This window comes from Equus caballus, unplaced genomic scaffold (genome assembly GCF_041296265.1).
Source record: "Equus caballus isolate H_3958 breed thoroughbred unplaced genomic scaffold, TB-T2T haplotype2-0000448, whole genome shotgun sequence".
In the NCBI taxonomy this organism is placed as follows: domain Eukaryota; kingdom Metazoa; phylum Chordata; class Mammalia; order Perissodactyla; family Equidae; genus Equus; species Equus caballus.
Window position 1 is genome coordinate 150,591 of NW_027221892.1, and position 14,425 is coordinate 165,015.

Consider the following 14,425-nt stretch of genomic DNA (forward strand, 5'->3'; position numbering starts at 1 on the left):
TTGGTTTTACGTTGTATTCATAAAAATAAACCTTGCGTGAGTGTGTGCTGGACAGTGCAAGAGCCCTGTGGTGACACACGTTCTCTGCACTTGCAGCTGGAGGAAGGCAGTCGGCCACAGACACACAAAGAACCTGGTCTGGGCTTCTTCTCGCTCCACATGTTCATTCCAGCGCATCCCTCCCTCAGCCTCTGTGTTAGCCAGACACCAGCCCAGCCCAGCGCAGCCCAGCCCCCTCTTCTGAGAACTGGACCCCGATCCTCCTGCATTTTTCATTAGAACCCGTTAGAATCCGAATTCGGCTCGTGGCTTCCTAGGGTCTGCGACTCTGAGGACCCCTGCTAGGAGCATCCAGAGGCTGTTCTCCTAACCCGGAGGTGCGCACGCGCCTGGCACAGCAGGAAAACCTCGCTCCGTTAGAGGAGGCCTCAGAGGCGCCGGGCATCGCTTGGGCCGGTGGAGGCGGAGGCCGGCCGCCCGGCCCGCAGGCCTCCGGCTCCCGCCCGGCCCGGGCGCGTCCGTTTCTCCCGCACCGCCCTCGGGGTTCTTTACCGCGGGCGGGCGAGCGAAGGGGTGGAGTGAGGAGGGATGGAGAGGGAGGAGGCGGGATCGCCCGGGGGTTACCCGCTCGGGGAGCCGCTGGAAGTGCCAGGTGGCCTTCCCGGTCAGACGCCGCCAGGCTCTCAGCCTGACGCGCGTCTCCCCTTCCTTAGATTGACTCCTTCGGCTTTCCGTTTTCCTCTTGGGGAGGGGTGGGACTTCCGGTTTCATCACCGGAAGACGACGAGCCGGAGGAGTCCGTCAGAGGGGCCAGCAGGAGCGATTGCGTCGGCAAACGGGTAAGTTATTCTCTGACCGGGCCGGGGGGGGGAGGTTTGGAGGCGGGGACCGTCCAGCGTCTGCGCGGGGCCTGGGGGCGGTGGCTTGAGGGCTCGGGCCGGGCAGCTGGGCGCCGGGAGTCCCGCCAGGGCCCTTCGCTCTTCCTCCTCCCTCCTCCCCCCGCCTCAGCCCCTCCCCCGCTCGCCGGTCCCTCCCGACGCCGCCCAGACTCGCCCGACACCCGCCCGCCGCCCGCGCGGCGTCGCAGCCGCCCTGCCCCCGCCGTCACCTGCTCGCTCCGCGAGCCGGGCTCCCGGGGACCCGGCGGGCCTCCGTTTCCCCGCGGGCCCGGGCTCTCGGCGCGGAAGCGGCGCCCCGGGCGCCCCACGCAGCCCTGCACGCAGTCGGGGCGCTTCCGACCGCCTGGCTTCTCCGACTGGAACGCGGGCGCCCAGGCGGGGAGCTGCCCGGTGTCGGTTTCTAGTCCGGGCGGTGGTGTCCGTGGCTGCCCGCCCACTCCCTGTTTTCCCCAGCGCACCGATGCGCTGCTGCCACCCTCGCCTCCTTCGGTTGAGGATGCTGGTGCCCGAGAGCACCACGCCTGGAAGTGGACGGTCCTGGCCACTCAGGGTCCAGCTGCTCTCAGCAACTAGCGGGAGACCCCAGGCTGCCGCACGTCGCTGCTGGCAGCAGCGGGATCGTCCCTGGAGATACCCACCTCTTCCTAGTGGGCGAGCACGGCCTGAGTGTGCGTGCCCGCTTTCTGGAGCTTAGTCGGGGGGAGGTGGGTGCCAGGAGCTGCTGACCCCTGCGGTTGCGTTGAGTTTTGAATAGCCTGTTTATTGGGTTGGGGGGTTCTGGACTAGGACATCTTGGCAGGGTTGGCATCTGTGGACACATATGTAGGATTATTTTCTAGGTAATCATAGCCCGAATGGTGATTGTGTCGGGACTTTACAGTCCGTGCCGGTGGAACTAGTTACAGTATGCACCTGGTTTGCGGTGAAGCGTTAGTCCAGATGCAGCACTGCCTGGGGAAGGTCACTAACACGTATTGATTAGAACATCGTTAGGAGAGATTTTGATGCCTTTTGCTTTAATTAGCAAAAGGGAATGAACAGATATAATTGGGTTTTGAAATAAGCCTGTCACTATCAACAAGCATCCTGTTTCCTCCAACTTTGTTAAATGTACTTCTAGAGGCAGAATTCTGTGGAGGGAATGACGTTTTTCTGTTATTGTCCACATTAAAATGTTGCCATATTAACATTAATGCAAATTTTTGAACACTTCAAATAGTTATATTTTAACAGAATTTTGACCTGAAAAAGTCTATAACTTCCGTTCAAAGAGGTGATAATTATTTTGTTTGTTCATGTGAATATACCAAAGATGGAACTTTCACTGCAATTTTGTACTTGTATATTTGTGATAGATTTTTAACCCAGTTTTCAATTAGGAAAGATAAATTTTAACTTTTAAAAGTTTACCAAAATGTATAAACTTTCATGATTTTTGGATATTATGTCTATTTTATTTAATTACTTTGGCTAGTTCTACAGAGTTTACACACATTAATAGAAAAATGAAATTGAAGAAATGGTATAAACTTTTCCAGTGTGGTATGAGATTTCTAATTTTCATTTTTTCTAGTGTAGGAGTATTGATTTTTGTTTCAATATTTTCAATTTAAAATTCTAATTAATTCAGATTTCTCTTACTGAGTAGAAATGTGTAATTATACATTTTCTTCATTTTTTTTTCTAATGATCATATCTAAAATAATTGAATAGTGTAGTTTGGGGAAATGTTATAATGTTTTTACTGAATTTAGGTTTTCCCCCTCTATCCTTAATAGGTACTATTCTTTTTCCCACAGCTATTCAGACAGTGTGAATACTGTCCTCATGGGCCGAGGCAGCTGTACACTTAATAACTTTGGGATTGTCAACATCACCTCTCTTCTCTGAGTGTTATTGAAAAATTTGAGTAATATTTCTGTAACTATACCTCACAGTGATGCTAGCGTCAAATGAGATAATAAGAATGCTTTTTAAGTGGTAAAGAGCTATAAGTTTTACTACTGTATTTTTAGTATCTAATATGTTTACTAATGTTCACTAGCTTACAATCAAAATGAGTTAGTCATTGTCTTTGAGTTTTGCCCTCTGCATTTTAAATCAATGTAGTGAACCTGAGTGGAGAAGGGAAAAACAGTCTCTGAAAATAAAAGTCAGAGCAGTCAAACTTAGTTGTATAAGAAGGAATAGTTCCAAGTTCAATGAATGTGATAAATCCTTCATTTTACTGGGTAATTGGGCAGAGTCTTTTAAAGTAGCACTCTTGTTATTTTATCTGATGTCCTGTCAGAATTAGACAAGTGGATATGAGTTGTTTCTGTCCATTCCTCATGGACCCATTTCATGGAGAGGGGGCACAAAACTTCAAAATTAAATTTGGATTTTAATTAGTATCCAATTGTAATCTTGCTTATTTTGGTTGGCAGAATAATGCAACTCCTCCTTAGCCCTATCCCTCCCAATACAAAAGATTCCACGTCCTAGTTGCTAGAATCTGTGACTATGTTATGTTACATAGTCTATGGAATATGTAGTAACGTGTAAAATGTAATAATATGTAGTGTTATAATTTAAAGCAAAGTTATTCGTTAAGGTCTATTTCAAAGTGAAATATTTTTTTTGGTAAGGTTGATTGGCCCTGAGCTAATGTCTGTTGCCAATCTTCCTCTTTTTGCTTGTACACTTAATAACTTTGGGATTGTCAACTGACCTAACGTCTGAGCCCATCTTCCTCTATTTTATGTAGGATACTGCGAAAGTGTGGCTTGACAAGTGGTGCTAGATCCGTGCCCAGGATTGGAACCTGCGAACCCCTGGCTGCTGGAGCAGAGTGTATGAACTAACCATTACACCACTGGGACGGCTCCAAAAGTGAACCATTTTATTAATGTTCATTCATTCTGTTTTTTATTGTGAACTTCAGAAGAACGCTAGGTGAGTGGTTTGGCCCTGGCATGCATCATGTATGTGTCCTGGGTTAGTGTTCTGAGGCCTGTATTGGACATCTTTAAAATGTGGTTGTTAGGGAGGCAATGTAGTTAGTGTTAGAATTCTTGGGGGTTCATATTCCAGCCTCTATGTATTAGTTGTAGGAAAATGGCCTTAGTTTCTTCCTCTCCAAGTGGAGAAATGATGTGTCTTTGAGTAGTTGATGAGATAATGTGTGTGAGCGTGGCTTAGAAACTATAAAATGCTGTCTCTGCACAGATTATTAAGACTACTCTACAGTCTTTAAATCCAGCCTTAATACATGCAACGTGAGAGTTCTGCACAACAAGAGGTCGGAAACATGGATTCTGTACCATGGGTTCTGTGGAGCAGGCAGAACCTTACCTTGCTGCCATATTGGTTTTGCCTTCTCTTACTTGAAAAACCAGACAGGCGCTTCCTTCCTTCTTTTTAGTCCCATTTGTAAGATTGATTCAGAATGGGAGTATAGGAATTAGTTTGCATTTTTCCAGAACTAATTTGTTACCTTTTTCATTTCTTGTCAAACATTTTAAGTTTAAAGAAAATGATTATTTTCCGTTTATTTAAATTCCCAAAATGCTTTATGTTCCAACAAATTCACTTCATTTAAAATTAATGAAGTTTTTGAAAAGTCTTTGTGCTAGGCACAAAAAGTAAACCATCCCACTTCTTGTCCTTGTAATCTTCAGTAACCCCAGCAGTCAGTCCCAAGATACTGGCTGCAACAGAACATTTGTCAGTGCCAGAGGTGCACGGCGGAGTAATTAGGTTGGCCTGGAGAAGTCACAGAAAATATCACAGCAACGTGGAAGACCCATGGGAGTTCTCTGTGCGGATGTAGGAGGAGAGGGCTTTTTAGGCAAAGAGGGCAGCTTGTTGGAAGGCACACCTGGTTGAGAACCAGTCAGCAGCCTAATGTGGGTCTTAGCAGGGCCTAAAAGAGGGAGAAGCGCCGAAAGAGGACAAGGTTTAGTTTGTCAAGGGCTTTGAATTGAAGGCTGTGTGCTTTACTTGGTACTTTTTCCTATGGTCAAGTTGAAACCGTCAAAGCTGTCAGATCTCCCACCCTCTGGTGTTGTCCCTTTTCCTTAATAGGTACCATTCCCTTTCGCACAGCTATTCAGACACTGAATACTGTCCTCAGGGGCTGTGTGAGAAGCTCGCTTCAGTAACTGAGGCTTTTCTGTGGAGGCCCCATTAGAGGAGGCTCTCTCCCTGGAGCCACTGAGGCACGCGAGAGGCTGGAGTTGATGACGTTCCACATAAGGCAGTAGAAGTAGAGTACAGAGGATAGAGTGGAGAGACATTTTTGATGTGGAAAGGACAGGATTAAGGGCCAGTGAAGGAGGAGGTGAGAGAGGGAGGAACTAAGAATAGTTTAGAGCACTGATCTTTGTGTAGAGAGCTGGCAGACTAGCTCCATGGAAGCAGGTTTGGGAGAGGAGAGCAAGATGAATTTGTTTTTGGTTGTATTGAGTGTTTGATATCTGTAGGTCATCCAGGAAGAGATGCTGAGATTAGAAGTAAGGTAGAGACTGGAAATAAAGGCAATGAGTCCCTGGACCATTTGAGGTGGCTGGAGAGCACGCAGAATGAATGAAGTAGACCAGGGAGGAAGATCGAGGCTGGGCAGGGGAAAGAAAAATACAAATAGCTGGGATTTGAGCATGTTCCTTCTTAGTATATGCCCGATGACGTCTGCAGAGTTTATCATTCCCTTTTAAATAGCAGGGGTCAGAACAAAGAGGACCCGAAAGGCCAGGTATTTGCTTTATTGGTGATTGTGTTTCAGCTCTGTGTGCTTTATGTTTCTCCTGTTGTACGATCAGTGTCTGAGTTGGTGATCTCTAAGCAGACGTGGAACCGTGAAATAGCATATCTCAAATTGCAGTCCAAGTTAGGAAAAAAACACACGAGGGATTTGAAATAAAAGATTTCCAAGATTCTCAAAATTCTAGGACTTTTTATTAAGTCTTGAATATACATTGAGTTGACACCTTCACAAACACAAACCCCTTTAGATTAGGAAATGACGTGGGAACGACGTTACACATTAAAAAAATCGGTCATTATATATTTATTAAAATCCTGAGGAAAACTTCAGATTTATCTAGAGCATTTTAGTATCTTACGTTCCTTTTGTATAATGCAGTGAAAATATCCATTTTGTTAGTATTATGTAATTAAAACATAACTTCTATTAAATTTTAAGTCTCTAAGTGATAGAGTTTTTAAAAAAAAATATATTACATAGTTATTTTTTAAATATCCTCCTCCAGTGAGCAGATTTGACCTAGGCATTTGGAAAACTTGGCTCAGGTTGTTTTGTCCTGATAATTAACATTAATCTTTAAATAACTCTTTTGGCTTCAACATGGGGGAAGTTTATTAAAAGGGAAATGTCATTTGCTCTCTTTTAATGAATAAAACAAAACATAATAGCTGCCAAATTTTGTAGTATGTGCACAAAGATACTATATTATAGGGAATAGCCTGTGTTTTAGCAATGTATGATGTCCTACTGTTTTATTACTATTGAGTATGTGACAGTGACCGTCATTGCAAATATTTTAAATTTAAAACAATTTACGCCCTGCGGATAGATTATTGTGCAATAGCCATTTCTTTCTAAATGACGGTTAATGGATTTATCCTTTGAATACTATGTTTAGCATAATATAGCAGAACTAAAAGTAATGATCAAAAGACCAAGGTTAGCATGTGACGTTTCCTAAAGGCTTGAAATAACTTGGCATTATGTATTAATAACATTCAGAAAACATAGTCATGCCTTAACATATTAATCTGCTTATATATTTCAGCTGAGGTGGTGATTTTTACTTTTGGCCGTCTTATAGAAAAGCTTTTTGAAAAGTTAACTTTCTCACATCAGCTGAAGTCTTTAAAAAATCTGATTAGTATTTTATAGAGAATACTTTCTTGCCTCTTTTGAATAATATAGGCTAATCATAGGCAGTAGCTTCATATATTGTTGGAAGAAGTGTAATTACAAAAATTAACTTGTCATACACCACAGCTCAGCAAAGTAACTTTCTTATAAGTCCATGGTCACAGTATGTTTTTGCAATTCAGCATCTGGCTCTGTGGGATATCGATGGCTTCTATGAAGAAAAGTACCAGGGTGAGCAATTAAATGCAAAATGACAGCATAAAATATGATCATTATGGTTATACAAAAGACGCATTTATGAATTTTGCAGATAACTGTCATTTTTCTGCTCATATTTTTCTGTTGCTTTGTTAGCTTAATAATTTTAGTACAATTTATTTTTTTCTTCTAAAAAATGAACACTGCCATTTTTATTATCCTGGCACTTGTTTATATGTCTTTTTTGTTTGTCAGTTTTGAAGATTAATGATAGTTGTTTCACTGTCTTTTGACACAATACTTTCAACTTGATTTCAAAATTGAAGAATTTAAAAAAATTGCATAGCAGTTGTATTATAAGAGTACCACTTCTTATGATGAGTAGTATTTTATCACGTGTGGTTTGGATAATAATCACCACCCGAAAGTAAGTTTTGCCAGTAGTTTCCTCGTAACATCACGTAGTGTTTTGAAGTATTTTTTATGGTATCAACTCTCTGATTTGGTCCAGGGTAAAACAGTGTTGACATGAGGAATCATATAGCAAAGTTGTTGTCTTTCTTTTGTCTCTTACTTGCAAAATGTATTCTACATGCAATGAAACTGCTGGACGTTGCGGAGAGGGAGTCACTCTGGAGGACTAAGTGTCCGTGTGACCTTTGGAGCATGCCATTGTGTGAAGCTCCGTAATGTTAACCTCCATTTTGTTAAGTTCCATTATGTTAACCCCTCTTGGCTCCTCTGCAGCCCTGCCTGTCTTTCCAGCCTTACCTTTCACTGCTGCCATTTTTGAAAACCTATGTGTTACCCAGTTGCTCTCGTTTTCTTTTACTTGTGCTTATAGTATCCCTGTCTCCCGAAATACAGTAGTCCCCCCTTATGTGGGGGGGATACGTTCTAAGACTCCCAGTGGGTGCTTGAAACTGCATAGTACTGAAGCCTGCATATACGTTTTTTCCGACATGTACACTGCTGTGATAAACTTAGAAATTGGGCAAAGTAAGAGAGTAACAGCAATAACTTCTGTTTGGCATATCCAGATTTCCAGCACGACTGCTCTTACACGTTGGGGAAATTATTAAATAAAATACGGGTGACTTGAACACCAGCACTGTGATACCTTGACAGGCGCTCTGATAACCAAGAGGGCTACTGAGTGACTGACAGGCGGGTATCGTGGATCCGGTGGAGAAAGGGATGATTCACGGCCCCGGTGAGAGGGAGCTAGATGGCACAAGATTTCATCACGCTACCTAGAATGGCGAGAAATTTAAAATTTGTGTATTGTTTATTTCTGGAATTTTCCATCGAATATTTTTAGACCTCTGCTGACTATAAGTAAGTGAAATTGCAGAAAGTGAAACCACAGGTAAGGGGGGGACCATTGTACTTTTTTTAGCCATTTGGTTAAATTCATCCTGAGCTTGAATGTGTGGTTGGAACTCTGTCCATTCTGTGAAGACTTTCTAATCTTAGCAGTCAACAGGAACTTCTTACTTTATGCTCTTGTGGCATATTTTGGGTGTCTGTTGTTATTATCAAAATATGCTTTGCAGATAGAGCATAGCTTAAGTTTTTTTTAATAAGTTTAAAAAAATCGTATTTACTGAAATCCTACTATATGCTGAGTACTGTGCTGGGTTCTGGGATGCTAGTGAAAGAGTTTATTTCTTCTGCTCAAGAAGGTCACATGCCAGTTGTAACGCAGAGTAGTAAGAACTGTGGTGGGGGCAGATGGGAATGTGCAGGCAGAGGGCTAATCCAGTGTCAGGGTTGGCAGTCTGGTTCTTGGAGGAGGCAGCAAGCCTGAGGCCTGAGGACAGCAGAGCACAGCCATGGAGCACGCGCAGGCCTTGCCCACCAGCCATAACTGCTTAGATGGCTTGGTGGATGGACCCGAATCATTGGGGACTTATGTCTCATGATGTTCTTGTTTTTTGTTTTTTTTTTTTTAAATTTAATCATTTTCGTGAGAACCTTTGAAAAAATTAATTTCCTAGTTTTCAACTTTTGGAACCTCTCCATAACCTGATTTAATATTGTCTCAGTGACTTAGGATTATTATTTTGTGCGTTGTCATGTTGGGCTCTAAGAAATCATGTCCTCTGGGCATTTTGACCCAGAGAAGGGTGTTTTTAAATATCTGAATGTTCCCTGATTACTTTTAATTTTTTCTGTCTGCTTTTTCTAGTTTTTCTTCCCTTTTCCCGTTTCACTGCTATCAGTGATCTTGTCTAGAGTAGCACAATTGCTCTCCATTATTTGCCATCGATAAGAAGCCAATGAATCAGGTTTATCAGTAAGTATCAGGAAGGGGTGATGGATCTGAGGAAGGAACTTAGAGACTCACCTTCAATCCCAGTACCTAAATTCAAACATCATCTCTTCAAATATGTTTTGCCGCTCCAAGCCCTTTTGGGCAGGTTTCTTACTTTTAGCTAAGGCTTGGTGGGTGATGTTGCTGCCTTGGTGAGTTTTTGATAGCTGAGGTGTTCGTGTTTCCCTGCATCACGATTCAGGTCATTTTGTTTTCGTTGCTCTCCTGATGTGGTCTAACTGTTTTGTCTGATTTCAGGAATGCTTTTAAATGGTTTATGTTTTAAGAATTAATAGACAAGGCTTATATTATCCATTTGTTCTTATATAACTTACTTCAATTATAGTATCAAAGCAGGCATTTTTTATTGTGATCAATTTTGAAGAAATTAGGTATATCAGTTTTATTTATTCATTATTAATTTCGTTAATAATCAAGTTCATGAATGATGAGTTTAGGAATCAGTGACACCCTCTGAATTAATTGCTTTGTTTATTTGGCAGTAAAGCAAAACTAGGACAGTATTATACATTTGCGATATGTTTCTATATTTAGATAGAGAGAGGTACTATCTGTTGTTATTAATGTTACTGTTATCTTTACCTTTTAAAAACAAATATATATACTAACAAACATGTCTGTGTGTGACTGAGAGAGAGAGTGTGTAAGTGTGTGTTTTTGTGTGTGTCCATACATATCTTTTAGCATTTCCAAATTGGCCCAGGTGATTCTAATCTAACCTTTCTGGTCAGAATTTTAAGTATGTAAAAATTCTGTATGAAAATGGTAATAAAAACGCAGTCATTCAGTTTCATAGTGCAATTACTTATTGTGACAATTCTTGTTCAGGAGGAGTCTGTTTCCACCAGCATTGTTTTGGACAGGGAGATGGCAAGTGTAGACTATACTCTTGAGTCTGTTAGGGAGTGACGCTTTTTCTACTGTAGTGCTGTAATAGCTTTACATTTTGTGATTCTGTGGGCTACGCAGACGTGATGTGTTCAAGATGAATCAGACGATAAAATTGACTTGTTTTCCATCTGATAGCTGGTACTGCTTTCAGCAGTAAAACTGAATTATTTCTACAGATCGAAAAACAATCTATGAGATATGAGGTCATTTTCCTTATATAGCCATAGTTAAATGATTTGTTTCTATGACTGGTTTTTATAGTATAACCTGTTAAGGTTTTATCCCCTTATGCTCAAGACAGATTTAAGACTTAAAACAGACAAATTAGAAGAAACAAAACTAGAGATTTTTTAAAAAGTGTAACTTGTTTACAGAGTTTCCTCACCATTTAAATTTTATTCTTTCCTTTTCAACAGGTGTATAATGCTTATTTGCTTTAAAACCCTTGTTCATTCACTCACTTATTCTTTTGTTTATTTTTTTGCTCAAAAACTTTATTGCAGAATAGTTTACATACAATAAACAGCATCTATATAAAGTGCACAATTTGATGGGTTTTGACAGTTCTATACACCTCTGAAGCCATCTACAGAATCAAGATAAAAGAACATTTCTCTTACCCCCTTAAGTATCCCCATGCCTCTTTGCAGCCCACCACCTCTTCCTGCCTGCCACAGGGAACCCGTGACCTGTTTTCTGTCACTGTAAATTAATTTGCTATATCTTGTCGTATGTGCTGTTGTCTGAGTCTTTGTGTGAACACGTGTTTTCATTTCTCTTGGGTAATTACCTAGGAGGGAAATGACTGGGGTAATGTGATGACTCTGTGTTTAACTTTTTAAGAAACTGCCATCGAGTCTTCTTTAATTTCTCTCAGTCGTGTTCTCTAGTCTTTAGTGCATAGGCCTTGCACATTTTTTGGTTAAATTTATTTTTGCACAATTTTAAATCAAATCGCATGCTGTTAATATTTAAAAGTGCAATTGATTTTTGTTTATTAACCTTTTATCCTTTGAATTTCCTAAATTCATTTAATTGTTCTAGTGTGGGCGTGTGTGTGTGTATGTGTGTATTTTGCATCCTGAGGATTTTCTATGTAAACGAGAATGGAAGTAGTTTTACTTGTATTTATCCGGTATTTATGCCTTCACTTCTTTGTTCCTCTTCACTTTTAGTAAGTCTTCTTCCTAAAATCTGTTCTTAGATCTGGCATTCATCTACCCACTGTGGCTGTCCTGTGGTTACAGATTGCATGAGAGTATCATTTCCAGGTTTTATATTTTGAATATATTTGTCTCTGAATGTTAATTGTGTCTTTTATGCTTAGCACATAGTTTTGATCTTTTAATACAATCTGATAATTCTTTTTAACTGTAGTGTTTATTAACATTTAATGTAATGTAGTTGGTTGGATTTATACTATTTTGCTCTTTATTATTCTGCGTCTCCTGTGTTTTCTTTGTCTGTTCCTCCTTTACTGCCTTATTCTGTGTTGACATGAATTCTGTCATCTTCTATTTATCTGGGAATGTCTTTACTGCCCCTTCATTATTAAAGTATAGTTTTGCTGGATATGTGATTCTTTATTGATGGTTTTTCTTTCAGCACTTTGACTGTATTATTATTCTGGCTTTCGGCCTCTGTTATTTCTTCTAAGTCAGCTCTTATTTGTATTTTTTTCTCCTCAGTGTGATGCAAAGTCACCTGTTGAACATGTAGCTGTTCCTTGTATGTGGTGGATTTGATTGCTTTCCAGATTTTCTTATTGTCTTTTTCTTTTTAGTAATTTGACTATGATGTTTGTAGGTGTGACTCTCTTCGTGTTTGTACTTATTCATGTTTGTTAAGCTTCTTGTATCTGTAGATCAATGTATTTCATCAAATTTAGAAAGTTTTCAGCTATTACGTTTTAAAATATTTCTTCTACCCCTTTCCCTCTTTTCTCTGTTATTGGGATTCTTACTGCACATTTGTTGAAATACTTCAAATTGTCCCATAGGTCTCTGAAGCTCTTTTCATTTTCCTTAAAGTTTTCTTTCATTTCCAATCTTCTGAGTCGATAATTAATATCATTCTATCTTTAATTTGACTGATTCTTTCCTCTGCCTTCTCAAATCTGCTGTTTTCCCATGTAATAATTTTTTCATTTCTCTTATAGTGCTTTTCATCTCTAGCATTTGTTTGGTTGTTTTTATCATTCTCATTTCCTTATTCGCATTCCCTATTTGTGGAATCACTGTTATTATATTTTTAAAAAATTTTTGAAAATTTGAAAGAGTTCTTAGAACCTCTTTACAGGAGATACTTGAAGACTTTCTCTGCTACATTGACATCTGGGCCAATTTTCCATTGACGTTTTTCTCTTCCTGAATCTGGACCATAGTTTATATTTTCTTATAAACACAGCTTATGATTTCTTTCTTTGTTGTTGTTGAAAATAAGACATTTTGTATAGTGTGATGTGGAAAGTTTGGATTTTGATGCACTTTTCTAGAATGTCTTTTTTTCCCTTAACTTGCATGGTCTTAAAAGCATAGAATTTTATCTCCCTGTGGTGTACAGACACTGATGTTTATGTTCAGTTTTTAAATGCTTGCTTACTTGTATTTTGCTTTACTCTCTGGGTGTTTCCCCTGTAAATGTAAGAATTAATGGTCACACAATGATTTGGGCAGAATTTGTAGTCAAACACCTTGAGCCCATTATGATCTTTGCCATCTGTCTTTCTGTTTGTGGGTGTACAGGGGGCACATTCAAAGTTTACCTAGTTACCAAGCCTCTGTTCTGGGGCTTTTACTGTCTACCACGTTCCCTCGAAGTTTCTTTGCTTAGTCAACCAGGCATGTGTGGGGAACTTCATCTGGTCCTTTTATTGGCCTTTCATTTATAGGATCTCCTTGCTGAGTTTCTTGCTAGTCTGACAGTTGCCCAGACTGGGCTCATACCTCTGTGGACCAATGTTGTGAGATTTCTTTGGTTGCTTCCCACCAACTTTGGTCCCTTCTGGCTGACAGAGCGATAGAGGTTTGCTGCCTGCTCCAAATAGCTTCCTCCCTCCACCACCTTAGCTCATAGCTCCTCTTTTTGTGCCAGTCATGTGTTGGTAGAGCTAGCATGCTCTCTCACCAAGTCGCGGGGATGGTAGTCTCCCAGGCAAGTGCTCCTTTCTCAGCCTCTTACCTAGGGCTTTGGATAAAGTGCATTTTCCACTCGTTGCCTGAATATGGTTTTCAGAATCATAAAATTGTTGCTTTTGACAGTCCTATGCAGTTTTATACTTGTATCTGCTGAGAAGGTTCACTGACTTCTTTATTTTGCCAAAGCTGGATATTCCTGAGTAAGCCGTTGTTTCTTCAGAAGTGTCTTCTGCTCCGTTTTCTTTCTCTCTCTCTCTTTTCCTCTGGGACTCTAGCTAATTAGTTATACATTAGACCTTTTGTAGTCCTCAGATAGGACCCTGAGAGTCTCTTTTCTTTTTTAAATTTATTTTTTATTTATTTTTCTGAGGAAGAGTGGCCCTGAGCTAATGTCTGTGCCATTCTTTCTCTATTGTGTATGTGGGATGCTGCCACAGCATGGCTTGATGATGGTGTTGTAAGTCCTCATGCGGGGTCTGAACTCATGAACCCTGAGCCGCTGAAGCAGAGTCCGTGAACTTAACCCCTACACCACCAGGCTGGCCCCTCTTTACTTTTTTTTTTAATTCTGTCTTTTTCCTTAGATTCTTTTTGTTAGATGATTGCTGTTGATCTGTCCTCAAACTCACTGATTCTTTACTTTGTCATTTCCATTTTGTTATTAAGCCCCTTTTTTTATTCTAAATATTTTATCTTTTGTTTCTGACATTAACATGTGGCTTTTTAAAGAATAATGTTTATTTCTTTGCTGAAATTTATTATTTTTTTTTCCATTTGTTTCAAACATATTTTCTTTACTTCACTTAATATTGTTGTAACAGCTACTGTATGGTTCTTTTAAAATAATTCCATCATTTTGACCATCATGTTTGCCATACATCTTTTTGCTTGAGATTTGGACACGGTTTTCTGACTCTTCCTAACTCAAGTAATTTTGGTCATTTTGAATTTTATGTTGTGTGGTCTCTGGATTTTGTTGTGTTGCTTTAAATATTGTTGGTGTTTTCATTTTAGCAGGCGGATGACTTGACTACGACCACATCGTTATCTGTCATGTCTGCAGTAGTCAGCCACTCCTATC

General features: G+C 40.5%; 1 protein-coding gene across 2 annotated transcripts in view; it reads left to right on the forward strand.

Annotated features, from left to right (window-relative positions):
• The first annotated feature begins 368 nt into the window (after window positions 1-368).
• LOC138922087 (uncharacterized) overlaps window positions 369-14,425 on the forward strand; it is a 56,956-nt gene continuing 42,899 nt past the window's right edge. Inside the window, exons 1-2 of one of the 2 annotated variants that reach the window (XR_011435179.1) lie at window positions 369-839; window positions 3,646-3,833. Coding sequence is in view for 1 of the 2 variants with exons in the window: in XM_070258918.1 (XP_070115019.1) it covers window positions 589-839 (251 nt within the window). In the remaining variant the exon portion in view is untranslated. The remainder of the gene's footprint in view (window positions 840-3,645; window positions 3,834-14,425) is intronic. The other variant, XM_070258918.1, reaches the window with a different exon arrangement.